Source organism: Colias eurytheme, chromosome 11 (genome assembly GCF_061535395.1).
Source record: "Colias eurytheme isolate Ceu_HAF_F1 chromosome 11, ilColEury1 Martin Lab GWU primary, whole genome shotgun sequence".
NCBI classification, from domain to species: Eukaryota; Metazoa; Arthropoda; class Insecta; order Lepidoptera; family Pieridae; genus Colias; species Colias eurytheme.
Genome location: NC_142990.1, coordinates 9419380 through 9436093, shown reverse-complemented (window position 1 = coordinate 9436093; position 16714 = coordinate 9419380). Strand labels below are relative to the sequence as shown.

Here is a 16714-nt window from a genome sequence, read left to right as displayed (position 1 = left end):
ATAATTTAATTAATACTAGCCCTAGTTTCTGAACGGTTTCATATGATATGGGTATTTAAACCAAAGGGTGCTAGACAAATCTTGTACACCTGGCAAACTTAATTAATTTATCTCAAACAAGGGTACCTAATTTAATGAAGAACTACTAGACTTCTTTGTTAGAAATTAACATCTATTTTCCAGATAATTTTGACTAGAAGTCAATGAATAAACTTTTAATAACTATAGATGTAGGTGAATGACGGAACAAATATGAGCCAACTTTTGCGGATGTGTTCTTTGTTAACAATACTAAAACATACTTTTGAAACCCACAAATAATTTTAATAATAAAAAGTATGTACTTAATTGAAATAATATATTATGACAAATCCAATTATAAAGTAGGTATTTGATTAATAAATTATGTAGGTAAATCACATGTGACATACCATTGCAACATGTAATTAGTTGCGAAATATTCACATATGTCTTCTGATACAAAAGGTTCTCACAATAATTAAATTACACCAGATATTTAATTCGCACTCTAGTATAGCTACGAGACGTTTGCTATTTCGTAATACGCAAGAGATGTTTGACAAAATTTTAAAACTTCTTGAGGATCCCAAATATCCATGCCTCGGTCCGCATTTGCGTCTGCTAAGCTTAACTGGCCTCTGGCATCCAGTGCTCAACCGTAAAACGCGGTTTAAAATAACTCTATTCTACATAACAGTTCTATTTTTCTTCAGCCAATACATAAAATGTGGTATTTTCTTCAACACAGATTCAGTGAAACTTATCTTACAATACATGCCATTTCATATGGGGATCGTGAAAACGTGTTTTTTCTATAGACAATACGACAAATGGTCTCAGATGATCGAATTTATTTCTAACCTAGAGACTCATCAGTTAAACCAAAAATGGTTCAACGATCTTCAGAAAGATTACATTAAACGTAGTCGTAGGGTTACCTATTTCTTCTGGGCACTAGCATTCTTCTCGAACTTTAGTATATTCTCTGAGCCATATCGGAAAAATCAGTCGAACGGAAATGGAACAAGCACTTACGTGTACATATTCGATGGTTATACTCCATTCAGTCGTGTTCCACCTGGTTATTACTGTTCAATGTTCATACAAACTGTTTTCGGACATATTGTAAGCGCTTATGTCGTGGTATGGGACACATGTGTCGTGTCCGTAATGATATTCTTTGCTGGACAGTTGAAAATATTTCGAGCGTACAGTAGAAATATCTTCAATGGAGGTAACGTTGTGAAACATCACCAGCAAATTGCCAACTGCCATTTCTTTTACACGGAGCTGGTAAAGTGAGTAAAATTTTGCACAAGTGGTACTTTTTATCTCATTGAGGCTCATTATCTCTAACATGTTATACAGAATTTCAAATTACATAGTTTTTGACTAAAATAAGGTAATTAATTTCAGGTACCAGAATTTGTTCAACTCTTTGATATCACCAGTCATGTTCGTGTACTTGATAGTAATTTCCGTGAGCCTGGGAGTGTGTATAATACAAATAGTTGAGGTAATACTAAACTTTAATCAAATTACTTTGAAATTCTCATAATCGTGTCTTTAGTTTAGTGATTAGTTACCCACGAAGCTCGTTGAAACTCAACGAAAACAGAGAAAAAAATACAGGAATATCTATTGGAGAAGCATTAATTATATCAAAGTCTAGTAGTCTTTTTCCTACAGGGGCATTGATTGAGATGCTATCAAAGTTACATACGTTTCAATTTAAATGAAAGAGTGCAAAGAATACCCAACCCATTTAAATCCCAAGGGTTGGCGGCAAAAGATCATAGGTATGCCTAATTCACTAAATAATTGTAGATTTAGATGTCTATTACGTAACATACGAGATTTAAATAACTATTTCATTAGGGATCAATAGCAGTTGAAGGACGAAATTGGCCCTTTGTTTGTAAAAAAAATACCAACTAAGTAGAAAATATAGGTATTACCTATAATTCTACGATTTCCAGTTACAAGACGACATCGGGGCGCTATTATCCGCCGGTTTATTCCTGATCGCTTGTCTAATTCAGCTTTTGATATTTTATTGGCACAGCAACGAAGTCACCAATGAGGTAAGGAATTTCTTATAAAACAGGAAATAAAAATTCATAGGTATACGGATAAATGGAAGAGACTAAACCACGACTAAACTATTATATTTTTTCAATATCTAATGCAGTTTTGTAAGTCGTGCGAGTTTGAAATGAGTAGGGACCTGATGAATTTCCATTTATCACATACTGCGATATCTACCTACTTATTACAGAAAAAGATATTATCTAATATTTCAAAATAATTTTCCTCCTCTCAGAGCCTTTATGCATGTTGCGGTCCTTATGAAAGCAATTGGGTTGGTGCCGATTTAAGATTGCAAAGAGAGGTCGCTTTGCTGATTGCAACAACAAATAGAAAACTAATTTTCAAAGCTGGTCCTTTTAACGAAATGTCGCTCTCCACTTTTGTTTCGGTTAGTATTGTGAACTGCATTGAACTAGCCCGTTAACGTTGTACTGAGTTTAAAGTAATGAACGCTTTTCTTCAGAGTTAAATCCTATTGTGTTCAGCCCATCTGTGTTACAAAGTTTGCTCTGGGACAGAATGTAAGAAACCTTTAGAAGAGAATATAAAAATATACCTATGTAGACAGGAGCAAACTTACTACCTATTAAAGGTGTTTAGGTACTCTTATTTTGTTACCATTATAATCATCATGATACAAATAAGAACCAATGAGAATTTAAAAAGATCAATCTCTCAGTCTCAGATAAACAAGACCAATGAAAAGATATTCAAGCATGTCGAGTACCTATAGGTACTTCTACTTGTACTTGTACTTGTACTTGGAATTTCGTAGTCAAATCATTAAACGAAAAAAATTGGGAAAATATATCTATTAAAAGACGATTTTTAACATTTTCTATTATAATCTTGTTTTCAGATTTTACGGACCAGTTACAGTTTTTTCACACTACTGAATGAAACTGCGAGCAACAAATAAGTTTTCCTTGTCATTAGCACTTTGTAGTTTTTATTAATACTTATTTCGATTAATCCTTTAAGTAGCTGGAGCCACAAAGTGTACCGTATTTTTTCTACCCGTATTTAGCAAGTTAAAGCAAACCCAATCAGCGTACTGTATGCACGAACTTCAAACTTCACGTCCTCACGAACTCATAGTGTAATTTTGGTGAAACTGCAAAACTACAAGTTTAACTTTCATCTGTTTTTACGGGATAACAGCATACAACTTCATAAGCCTTCCCGTTCAATGTTATGATAATACTCCCACGATGACATCAAGATATTAGGAACTGACTCACAAATCTAGGTAGGTTCACAATCGAAATTATCTCTAAACTGTCTGAAGATTGAATACGATACAATCAGGCCGGTATTTAACTCTTACCAAGTTTGACATCGTTCCCAGTTGCCAAGAATCCGCAGTCCAAATCGATTACAACTCGAAATTTCTCGTTAATCGATTCTGATTCAGCGAGTTTTCGATTGAAATGGTATGAGGTACGATTCGATTAAATGTTTGTAACGTAAGTTATATTTGCGTGGCGAGTACTCATGAGCTATCGCTAATAAAGTTTGGATAACTACGATAGTTGAACGTGTACCGTCAGCAGCAGAATCATGGATGGATTGAATGAAATATATCCTGCGGAGTGTGATGAACATTAGATTACTAGCTGTGCCCGCGACTTCGTCCGCGTGGAATAGTGACTGCATAGTAGTTACTACTTAACTTTTATTGAATAAACATACCATAAATAATGAAAAGAACTGTTAGTAAAATTTATTACTAAACTGAGCTAAAAAATAAAAAAATAAATGCCTAATTAATTTTCTACGTAAAATTTATTTTAAATTATGTCATATTATTTTTAGGCACCATGGGGGAAGGGAGCAAATTTATTTTTCTTCCTTCCTTGTATGGATGTTTTTGACAATATATCGTGCAGCAACTGAGCGCCGAGATAAACGTCAAAACGCAAAGGAATAGAATCCGCTATCGATACTAATAATTGACATAAGCGACGACGACGACCACGAACAAAATTTTCATCCAGTCGCAATTTAACAAAATTGTGCAAAACACAATTAGAATAAAATATTAAAATTTCCTGTCGTTCTGGTCCTTGGAATTTTTTTTTTGAGATCAGTGAATGAAAAAATAGATTTTTCGTAGCGCTCAGATTCCTCAGCGCTCAGATCTTTCCTGTCTCACGCCTGTAGTAAATAAACCGTTTAGACCAATTGCAATAAAAATTAAATTAAAAAAAAACCCTGCAGCGCAACGAAGAAAAGTGCATAGAAAAAGGAATAAATAATTTTACAAACTTCCCGAAGATCCTTAAAAAATAAATACCATTTTAAATATTAATAAAAATAAAAAAAACAAAGTCGTCGGGGCTGCCATACCATCATTATCATACTTAAAGTTGTCATAAATGATAGATTATATTTTTTTTTATAATGGTAGATACTTAATTTTAAAGATCGTCGGGAAGTTTGTGAAATTATTATTTATTCCTTTTCCTTCGTTGCGTTGGGTTTTTTTTATTCTTAAATTTTTAACTTCGGTTTCTTATTTTCATGTAATATTTTCAAGTGAGCGAGATCTACCTCTACCTCCATATTACATTCCTACATCCTATTGATATCTATAAGTTTGTTGCTCCTTGACAATATCTTTTAAGTTGGGCCGTAACCGTGCACAAATTGTAAGTAATGGACCACAGTGGCAAAAGAAGTTGGCAATTTTTTTTCTAAAGATATCTTTAGGAAAAAAAATTGCCAAGGGCCAACCTATGTGGCTTTGAGTAGAGTTCAAAATTTCCAGGGTGTGGCTATCCTCTCGCTCCTATATCCCCCTCTTCTTTCACAGACTTTCAACCCTTCCCTTTCCACCCCTAGTAAATGGCAGAACCGATTTTGATGTAAACCATATTATCTAATTGTACCTATATCTACACGTCATATCCTGTCGTTTGATGCTCCATTTCCTAAAGTGCCCTATATGTAATAAACGGATGAACCGATTTCGATAAAACATTACTAATTGTAATTCACACGTTGTTCTTTCATATTTTGATATGCCGCTTGAGTTATTTGAGCATATTCGATTATTGTTCATTCCCACTTTTACCGCTGTAATCTAATAAATGAATAAACCGAATTGGATAAAAATATAACTAATATTTTTTTCCACATTCCCACTTTTACCTCTATATACCTAGGTATGATAAATGGATGAACCGATTTTGATACACTTTATCTAAGAACCAGCGTCGGAAAATATGCTGCCTAACAACAAAACCGCATCTAATTCGGATTACCTGTTAGCAAGCTACGGTGGTACAAACAGACACACACACACACACACACAGGCACACATAGCGGTCAAACACTTATCACCCATCTTTTTGCGTCGGGGGTTAAAATATAATACGACATATATAGTAAGCATAATTCTAATTTGACCCCTCCCCCCTACTACATCAGCTTACCCCCCCACCCTTGGGGACTTTCGATATGATCACCTGGACGTTTATAAGGAATAACTGTAGCCTATAACAGATAACTTACGTTTTATCGTACACTGTATAATAGTGTACCATAGAATGCCTTAGCAAATGTTCGCCGTGAATACTTAAATGGTCATAACTTTTTTATTTACGAACCGATTAACATGAAATAAACACTAAATGTTAAATGAAGATTACCTCAATATATTAGTGAAAACACCATCGTAATTGGATAAGCCGTTTCTGAGATTAGCATGCACAAAAATACAGACAAACAGACAAAAAAAAATTTAACTACAGTTTTGGGTTTGGGATCGATTTAATAATAACCCCTGCTAATTTTTTTTTTCATATTTTCATTGTATTCACATCACTTTTCTAGAATTTTATTATATGTATTGATGATGATTGACCACGCGCAAGGTTACTAATTTCCACTACATCCTCAGGCAAATCGTCAATTTTTATGAACATTGAATCTGTAAATAAAAAAAATCAAAAGATGACTGTACCTAACTTTATTAAAAAGCTAATAAAGTTTTATCAATAACTACAGTGACCTTCTTTGGGCGTTTAATATAGTCTTGTAAAAATTATAACTACATACAAATAAAATTTCATCATTTTCTTATTTTGTCATAACTTTAACTAATTAAAAACATGAGTACGATCACTGTTATCTACTATTACCTATATTAACTGTAATGGTGTCTTGTTTGACATCAAATAATAAACATCTACCCTCACTTATAAAAATTTAGTATATTCACATGAAATATAAGCGCACTCGCTACTCTGGGAAGATATGAATTATTTATCTAACTTTAAAAAAAACAACCTCACCAACATCATAATAAGTAATATTTAAATTATGAATTTCCAAGAAGCGTTAATATAATGTAAATTGATTTGATTTTAATGAAATCTCATAGATGGCGCTGTTTTAAATTTGTCTTTATACTACTAAGATTCATTATACATAATTATTATTCACATGAAATATAAGCACACCTGAAATGGACTCTGGGAAGATATGAATTATTTATTTAACTTTGAAAAAAACAACCTCACCAACATCATAATAATATTTAAATTATAAATTTCCAAGAAGCGTTAATATTATGTAAATTGATTTGATTTTAATGAAATCTCATAGATGGCGCCGTTTTAAATTTGTCTTTATACTACTAAGATTCATTATACTGTTTCTCTGCTAAAATTACTTAAATGACGTAGTTTTTATAGTGTAAAGGTAGACAATAGCATGGCTTACTCAAAAACAACATTTAAACATGAGTCTTAAGATTGTACGCTATCGTAGTACAGAGAATACGTAAGAAAAATAAAGGTTCACAGCTCCTCCCCCGCAGGTGATAGCTTGATTATATGTAGCCTATAGCCTGACCCGACCAGTTAGTAATATTCATGCAAAATTTGAAGTCAATCTATGCAGTACTTTTCGAGATTAGCCCGGACAACCATACAGACAAACAGACAAACAGACAAACAGACAAAAATTCTAAAAACTATGTTTTCGGGTTCTGTATCGATTATAGATCATGGATTATGTATTCTTTTAAAAAAATATTCAATGTACAGTTTTGACTTTCCTACGATTTTATTATATGTAATAGATTAGAACACTGCAGTCATTTCACTGCGTAACTCAATATAAAAACGAATTATGTAGAAAATTAATTTACTGGCTCTTTTAATAAAAATGAATGTTTAGGGTTAAGATCTCTGAATAACATAATATTTAGATAATCGTGTCACTGAGTTATAATGGAAGCTACTATGGCCATCTTCTGTATACAGTATAATATTACCGACTAAAACTAGCTGTTTCCTTGCGGTTTCACCCACAGACAAAACCACGGAACGGACCAAAACTTTCATCCCCTATTTCAACTCCTTAAGAGTTTGACCACAGATCTTCTATTGTATTCCAAGGAAGTGTGGTTTAGGCGTGGATGCGTAACAGATAGACGGTCTTTCGCATTTATAAAATTAAGAATGAATAAAATTAAATAAGCAGCATTAATGATGAATATACATGAAGTCTTCGTTCGAAATCGCAGTTCGCAGTTCGCACCCTTCTGAATGGAACGCTTAACCGATAACTCATTAAGTCTCCAGATAGATGGTAGATCTAAATTACTCATAACTCGAATGTAAACCAACACAGACGTAGATCCTGTTCAGTCCATACAGCTGAATTAACATATAAATTGTTTTGAATCCGGCGTCTACATCCCGTTAAATTATTTCGCGAAGTTCGCAAATTTACATGGTAATTGGTAAAACTCAAGATTTGTTGTTGGGCTCGCGATTGTGCGGTTACACGGAATTTGTAGTCAACAATCGGCAAGGCTTGGATAAACATCTCACCCGTCTGGGGTTATTAATTGATCTTAACGTGTACGTAATTAATAATCTACTACCTAATTCATGCCTTTGACTTGGTACCTTTTATTGTCTATTTTCTACATTATGCACTAGAGTTGTAGATGATAGGTCCGCTATGATTGTATAATTTACATCATCTATATCACTCGGACCAAAAAATAAATTAAGAAGCCGGAATTTATTACAGCAATCTTCTCTCTCATATTAAAACATAAAACAATTCATCAAAGACATACAACAGCAAAAATTCATAGAGCTTATAATAACCTATTATGTACAGACTTGACTTCATTACAGCTTTATTGTAATAAAAAATGTATATTACCTACATAGAAAATTCTTCATTTAATCGTCTTTTATTTTACAAGCCCTCATAAAGTAGATTTATAAGGACAGAAAATAAATCGTCGAGCTCCAACTAGATGTATAAATGACACGATTCCTTAGTAAGCAAAAACAAACAGCTACTTCGCTGAAACGCTGGAATATTAAAAAGAAAATAATGCCATTTTATTTCACTAATTCAGTTCCTAATACCAATTACAAATCCGATGAAACTTAAGACGACTAGACTGAAAAGGACGTCTCTTTGTCAGAACAATAAATTAAAATTAATGAGACCTCTCTTACAATGTCCTTTTAATGATTCTCAATCATTATAGATAATTGTGTTTCCTAATTATTTCCTAATTGATTTATCACAATATATTTTACTTATGTCTGTACACTTTCTGTACAAATCTTATTTTAAAAGTCTACTTGATTGAATTATATTGACAGACAATTAATTTCATTTGCTTATGTAATACGTCCGTCCAAGTAAAATTGATAAGTTGAGTATGTGAATCTTTATTAACTACGCGCAAAATGAATTGTAGACCATTATACCACATTATTCACCTTCCTCTACCAAAACCTATCTAAATTAGAGTAAATTAAAGCCATCCTTGAATACGTATTTACCTGAAATCAGGGACTAATGACACTTTCATCGATAAAGCAGTCCACTAAATTATTTATTAAATTAACTTTTATTCGTGCAACGTTGGGGCAAATTAAATTTCGCGTAGAGTTCTGGGGCCGATCAGTTGACAGCTGACGACGGTAGGTACCCTAGAGGTCCTCGTTCGGGTCCCGCGACAAAGGAATGTTTGAAAAATCCTTCTATTACTTTTATCGAACTTCTCAAGACGTCTATACACCTTACTATACACCTATAATAATTGATTTCATATAGAGTAGGTATCAGGTATGGACTTCTTTATATCTAAAAAGGAGAACAAAGTGAATTACTAAATAAAAAAAACGTAGGTAAGTATTTGTTCCTGCAGCATGTTTTTCAGTAACTTTATGTTAATCATACTAACGTTTTTCCAGACTTTACATAAAAACTATTTCTTAAGTTTCAAAAGGGTTCAGGAATCCTAAAGTTTTAATGGAATATTTACTAGACTAAAGACAAGAGCTCTAGGGTTTTCTCTTAGTAAAGTATCAAACCTGAGTAGATATTGTATAACAAAATTTGTCCAGTGTATTTTATTTTTATTTTGTTTTAGAAACAGATCTTTCATATTTAATGTGATTTGAAGGAATTGGCTACTCGTCGGTGGTTACTCATGTAAGAAAATCAACGAAAATAATTGTTTTCATGGAATTGGACCTTTTGTAATAAATTTCGATTCATGTTTATACTAGCTCTCCGGCCGCGGCTTCGCTTGCTTGGTCAAAGGAAATTTTCATGGGAATGAGCTGATGTATCACCGCGCTAAAAAGTAGATAGGTACCCTACATCACTCTCGTCTCCACAAAAATCATAGCATAATATCGCTCCAAACGAAAGACAAACTATCATATTTATGGTTTTATTATTAGACTTGCATACTTTATGATAAATAAACAAAATTAATTTAGTGTTAACCTCATTGTCCGCCCCAATTCCCCACCTTGTCATTCATTATGATGATTGTTCCTTTAACTCCTCGAGGAGCATAGGGCCTCAATTTGTTTGTAATACCCTGTGGTAATACCTTCTTCTTTTACGTCCTACAAACCAATTGCCTTTTCACTTTTTAATAAACCTAGTTGCTGAAAGTCCTTGACCTACACATTTCAACCATTAACAAAATATACTTTACGTCAACGGTCAAAAGCTAGAGATATAAGAATTATTGCCAGACAATATTTCGGTATTTCATTGCTATTCTCGCAGGATTTACTGTGAAAATGCCGTCTACTGAACTTATTTTTATCTAATAAAATTCTTACCTTATTTCTCAAGTCCACCGCTAATCCAATAGTACTTGGACACTCAAGTACGGACATGAGAGCTCTCGGTAAATGTACAATAATTTGAGTAGGTAAGTTTTAAGAAAGCTTCTTTCGTTGCAGATGTAACTATTGTTGGTAATGAAGCTTTAAAATTTTTCCTTTCTACTTAGTAGGTACTTGTAGTGATCCTTTTTCAGAAAAATACACTGAGACACTTTGTATTTGATTAAATATTATATGAATAAATTGTAACATCATTAATTTTCTCAACAAAATAGTTAACACAAGTAAGTACCTATAGTTAGTATCAGAATTCAAATTATTATTAAAATACTTACATACATACATATTTTGGTTTGAAAATTAATATTGGAATTACCTAGATACATATAATATGAACAAACAAAGCTTCTATGTTTAACAAGGACCGGCCTACACATAACTGTCTTGGCTGGGTAAGCAATTATTACCTAAGAACAATCTTGAATCTAGTATCTAGATCAGCGCATATACCTTACTCAAGGATGAATTGAAAACTTAAAAACTACGTAAAATTTATAAGTAGAACACATCTCAATGTCATACAATATTTTTGCTGATAATATCTATATTGTTATGTATTACCGTGTGTTCATCTAATCTCAAAACTACAAGCATTTGTCAGACAAAGATGAATCCCCGCTGGACATCTGCCAACCCTCCAGGCGGAATAACTAATATTTTAAAGAATTTCAACTTTACGTAACCACTTAGACAACACGAAATAAACCCAAAGTTGAGCCAATAAAAGGATTACAAGAATTCTTCAACTTACTTAACTTAAATAAGTAACCACTCCAACTTTAAGTTGCGTTTTTGAACAGATTTTAAGAACGACGTTTATATGCCATTTTCACACTCTGAAAATAATTCATATTTACACTTTTTCGCTCGCGTGCATGTCTCGTTTTCACGCGACCGGCGTTTTCAGATAAATTTCTTATTTCACCCTTTTTACTCATTATAATATGTAGTTAGATACATAACTACTCTCCTTAGTATTAACTACCTATATAATTTCGTAATTTTATGAGACTAAACGATTCTTTCAATCAAACAATTATCTGAAATGGAAATCAAAAATTTTCATACAATGAAAAGTACAATCACTACATAGTATAAAACACTATATACTACTATATGTACTACACATATATCTCGATGTATAAAACAAAGTCACTTTCTCTGTCCCTATGTCCCTATGTATGCTTAAATCTTTAAAGCTACGCAACGGATTTTAATGCAGTTTTTTTTTAATAGATAGAGTGATTCAAGAGGAAGGTTTTAATTTATTATGTTTTAGACAAAGCGGGCGAAGCCGCGGGCGGAAAGCTAGTAATAAAAAAACAGATACTTATTAAATAAAAAACTATCGTAACGTAGCATAATAATGCCAGTTATGACAATCAACACTCTTATTCGGATACACCTTCACAAAACAAAACATTCTCCGCGATCGCAAGAATATTTTTATCCCCAAAATACTGTCATGACAATAACCACAAAATACAAAAGCGGTTCTATTTATATCAATCGCGTATCGATATTAATTTTTCGGTTAGCCCGTCAAAACCTCGCAGGGGATCTTAGAACATAATCAAATAGAGAGGGAAGCCAATTTTCCGTGCGAGCGCCAGCGCTGAGGAGCCCGAGGTCAAAACGTATACAGATAGTCACCAAATTAAGCCAAACTGTTTCGTCTACATGGACCGCAAATATTTTGTGTATCTTATTTTTATTTAAATGTTTTTTTTTATAACTAAGGCATGGGAACAGGTGGGCCTCCTGAATTAAAGTGATGCACGTCGCCCGTAGAGGTGTGTTAGAAATGCATATATTATGCCCTTTTTTGAAATATTTCCTCGTCGACAATAAAATTATCTTCTTGATTTGCACGGAAGTTATGTGTCATACATTTTTTAATGCGGTTAACATACCTAATTGAGCAGGTTAAAACTGAAGATGATAAATTTTTCGCCGACATTTTGTGTAAGTAACCTACTCAATATTCATTCATTCTACTTATGCTATATATTTATTTTCTTTTTTTCTTATGACTATCTCACAATCTTCTATCATTTTAAATGTGAGCACATTGTAGAGTATCTTTCAATAGTCGCATCACATGTGGTAAACGGATTGTGACATCTAGTTAGAAGGAATCAAATCTTCAAGAGACCTATGTTGAAGCTGAGGCGTAATTGAAAAGTTAGTTCTACCGTTTTGCGCGTTTGTTATATAGGTATTTATTTGATTGTTAAATCAATAAAGTATTTCTTTCTTTTATTTATGTTAAGAGCATTTAAATATTATTTGTTCAGTAGGTACTTCTGTTTCATCATTTCAGCATTTGGTGTTTCAAACAAAGATAGAGTTTTATGTAATCTTGGCCATGTAGGCCATGTAATGTTTGACAGGTTAAATTATCATAGATAAATATCGACATAAGTACAGTCAAGTAAACAATAGGGGTACATATTTATTAATTAATGAGTGAAGTGTGAACCCTGCGTTCACCGGAAACATTATTGGTAAAATGTAAAAATACACTTGAAAGGGAGTACCTATACCTAATAACAATTTCAATAAAGCGGATAAAGTCATATCGGGCAAAATTCTCCCTCTAATGTTTCCGGAAATCCATATCAAAGGCGATTTTCTTCTCATAAATTGCACGAAAAAAGCTTTAAATGAAATATCAATTCCTTTAAAAATAAGCCATAATCATTGAATTTACATAAATCAGTTAAATTTGAACAATTAAGGTCGTGTTTGACTTAGGTAAGGATTTTTATTTTGTATCCTTAAATTATCTATAGCTATTTGAGCGCATCGAAAATAACTTCTGAATTAAACTTAAAAACCTTAAAAAACCTTAAAATCAAATTATCAGATACTACCATGATAGACGTGATCAAAGCACGAAAACCTCCGCTCATTTGGAACTAATAAATTGCAACTAGCGCTAATGCTGTTCAACGCACATTCATCTTTCTACACGCATGACGTCACAACTCACACGTCACTGTTTACGAAAGGGGATAATCCTCGACATATCCTCTGTGATCCGGTCAGTGCTACAGCAAATTGAAGCCACGTCACAGCTTAAAAGCCGCCAAATTGAAATCTCATGCGGAACTTTATTAGGCGATCGCTTTCCCACTTGGTGTGACAATCTGTAGGCCGCCAATCTCGTGTCGAAGTTGCATAGACTGCGATAGGAGGATGGTGCAATTATTCTACAACGAGTAAAGTGAGGTCCGTGGACCATTAACGAAATCGCCACATCGAGGTTCCACATGTGTAATCGATTCACTATTTGATTCGATCTTCGGTAGGGTTTCGATGAAAGAGTTCAATTACAAATTTACCATGAAAGAAATAAAGTAAAGAAATAGTTTTTCAATGCATAACCTACTTACAGGATATAGTTTTTAGGAAAAACCACAGGGAAAAACTATGCTTTTGATAGCATGTTGTCAATGATTCAGAAAAGGTTGGTTTCTAGAACGATTTCATGTTCAGTCTCACTTTCATATTTATTGCATAGTACAGTATTAAATTAAACAGAGCGAGAGCAGACTACTCAGTATTAAGCTTCAAGGGCCAAGGCTTACTGACGGTGAAATTCTGATTGCCTTCAGCAAATATTGCTTACGATGTTCAAATTGGTTAGGTATGCTATAGCATAATATTGTATATTTCATAAGACAGCTGTTATAATACGAGAATCTCGCAGTACCTACCGTACTTATAATATTGCAAACTCTACTTATACGATTTTACACATACATATTAATTCCCAAAAAATATAGTTCGGGTGTAATAAAAAAATGAACAAGCAAACGCAATCAGGATAAAAGGTTCTACGTTACATCCTATCGTATTCTATTACGACGTAACTGTTTTATATTTTATGTAAGAAAATATACATGGCCGAAATGTTTTACGGACATAAAGCTGGCAATACACATAAATAACTGATCTTGGGCTTAAAATTACTTTCAGGCAATTTGTCTGGAAAAAGTGTCCCGCGGATACAAATGGTTCAACCTTTTTTGGGGTAACACATATTTCTAATCTACAAATTCGTCAATATTAAAAGAAAGTCTTGATTTTATTAACACTCAATAAAAATACACGGTCAAAACAAATAATCATTCGTCTTCATCCGCTCACAAAGAATGTGCCTTCAATTAATATTTTCGGGACAACAAAATTGTAGATATAGAATATTACGAATAGACGATTTAAATGAAAATATGAATAGGTATACCAAAGAATATACAGTCGGCTTTGTTAAAAATGACATTTGAGATATTGTAGGTGATATTTTTTATAAAAAATAAGGTGAAACGACGATATTTCAATTGTTCATTGGACCGACAGAGTTTATAGGCAAGCGTCGGCCAGTGACGTCCTAATAGGGACACAAACATTACCCTTTTAAATTGAATTTCGTACAATTTATCAGCCGTGCTCTGATAAAGTATGGCACATCGCAGCTACCTATAATTTTATCCGTAGGCATGTTTTATTCCGAGCTGAAATTAAAAATACGTCCGGCTGGTAGGTGTCCATTTAATTATTCATAAACCTTCGTATTTAGATAACATTTGTATATTGGGATGCGAATTAAACACATTGTGTTGGTAAATAAAAGAGAAACGCTTATATCAATACTAAAAAATAATAAATTACTTAGATAGGTAATTGTACACACTTTACTTATATTTTGTCTTCACATGAGGAATGACTTCTAAAATAAAAACTGGAAAATAAAATATTGTCTTACTTTCGTCTTAGGTGCATAATTATTTTCTTTTCCCTTGTGTATTGAAGCAAAATTGTGTAGTTTTATTTCTCAAAGCTACAAAGTATGAGGTAGACTACGGCGTTCGTTCAAGAATTTTAAAATGTTCAATGTTCAAGGCGTGCGTTCAGAAACTCGTAGTCCAAGTTTGATGAGTTCGACACATGAGCGTCGTAAGCGTCGTCGTGTTCCGATATTATTTTCAACACAAAACTAAACTTGGCGTTTATATTTCAGTGTTCTGTGCTTCGACTTTGATAGATGTGGCTTTTGTTGGATTGAAAATGTGTAGTGATTATTTCTAGAACTAAATATTTGTAATTATTGTCCTTAAATATTTTAAATCTAAAATTTAAGGATTGAGAGTTATTATGTAAGTAATATTTCTTGCAAAAATTTAACTTTACTACGTTTTACATTTTTTGCAAAAACGAAAAAGACTCATTTTTTGCATAAACGAAAAAGACTTAACGTTATACATGTTTAGACATATACAATATACATATTATAATACATTCAATTCGTAAACATATCATTAATTAAAATCACAAGTCCATAAATAATTTTCACCATATTAACAACAATAGATTTATTTTCGCTGGCAGAATGGCGGGGCTCGTTCCCGCCACGTCCGCCGGATGCGACGCCATGTTGACATGTCCGCGAGCGAGACGTGCTATTGGCAACACTCCGACGAATTGAGGCGGAAAATGAAAATAGTTTTGTCGAATTGAAGACGTCAAGGATCGAGCTAATCTGAACCAACTGCTGGAGATGTTAAGCAAATTCTTAGAATATACTAGTACTATATATTATTAGTTTCAAGAAGCAAATCGATACCAAGAAGGGCGTTCATATTGAACGGAAAACTTATTTTACCAAAATCACCATAATCACTATCGTCACCACCCACACTAACACCACCAAACGTGACCAAGTATATAATTATATATATTTTTTTAATTGAGTTCGCAATCAGTCGCAAGACTTTAATCAGATGAGGTGACTTATATAAAATAAAAAAATGTCTGCGTGTACTAGTGTACACACGTAAGAAGTGAAACTTCTTTATGACCTTATTATTCAAAAAATAATTTACTATAAATGCATCTACAGAAATACGTCAATCACGCGTGAAAGGGATAAAAACAAGATGGCGCGTAACGAAAAAATGTTACACTAATTTTTTTCCAACCCCGATAAAGAAGTTTCACTTCAATAAAATGACCAAGTATATGATTTTTTTTTAAGTGAAAACTTCGTTATCGGCGTTGGGTATAAAATCTTAAACTCGCGTCAGGTCACGTGACCTGATCAAAAAAGCGTAAGACGGATGGATATCAAACATGCTCAAATTGCTCAACGTTAATAATCAAGTTTTCACTTCTGCCGGCACTCCCGGAGTGCAACCTGTCTTTTTTTTAATTTTAAACGATACGGTATTAGAACCCTAGCTTCTATAGTCTTACTTTAGCGACCGACAGCATTATTGGCTAAACTACGCATTATCCCATCTCAGCAGTCGAATTTCATCAAGTTATCTGATTATTTTATGCCTACACTGTCTTTATTACGCAGAAATCTCGATTTCTTTACGTATAATAAAGGTTATTCCCGT

General features: G+C 33.2%; 1 protein-coding gene across 1 annotated transcript; it reads left to right on the top strand.

The window, feature by feature from the left end:
* The first annotated feature begins 573 nt into the window (after window positions 1-573).
* On the top strand, window positions 574-3031 carry LOC149904797 (odorant receptor 59b-like). The gene is made up of 5 exons (XM_090106877.1): window positions 574-1319; window positions 1438-1537; window positions 2001-2105; window positions 2345-2500; window positions 2972-3031. Exons 1-5 carry the CDS (start codon window positions 574-576, stop codon window positions 3029-3031), a joined length of 1167 nt encoding a protein of 388 aa, XP_089963003.1.
* Window positions 3032-16714: the final 13683 nt, after the last annotated feature.

Coding starts and splice junctions, on each gene's coding strand:
- LOC149904797 (XM_090106877.1), top strand. CDS start 574: ATGTTTGACAAAATTTTAAAACTTCTTGAGGATCCCAAATATCCATGC. Junction 1,320..1,437: donor TTTTACACGGAGCTGGTAAA/GTGAGTAAAATT, acceptor AATTAATTTCAG/GTACCAGAATTTGTTCAACT. Junction 1,538..2,000: donor GTATAATACAAATAGTTGAG/GTAATACTAAAC, acceptor TACGATTTCCAG/TTACAAGACGACATCGGGGC.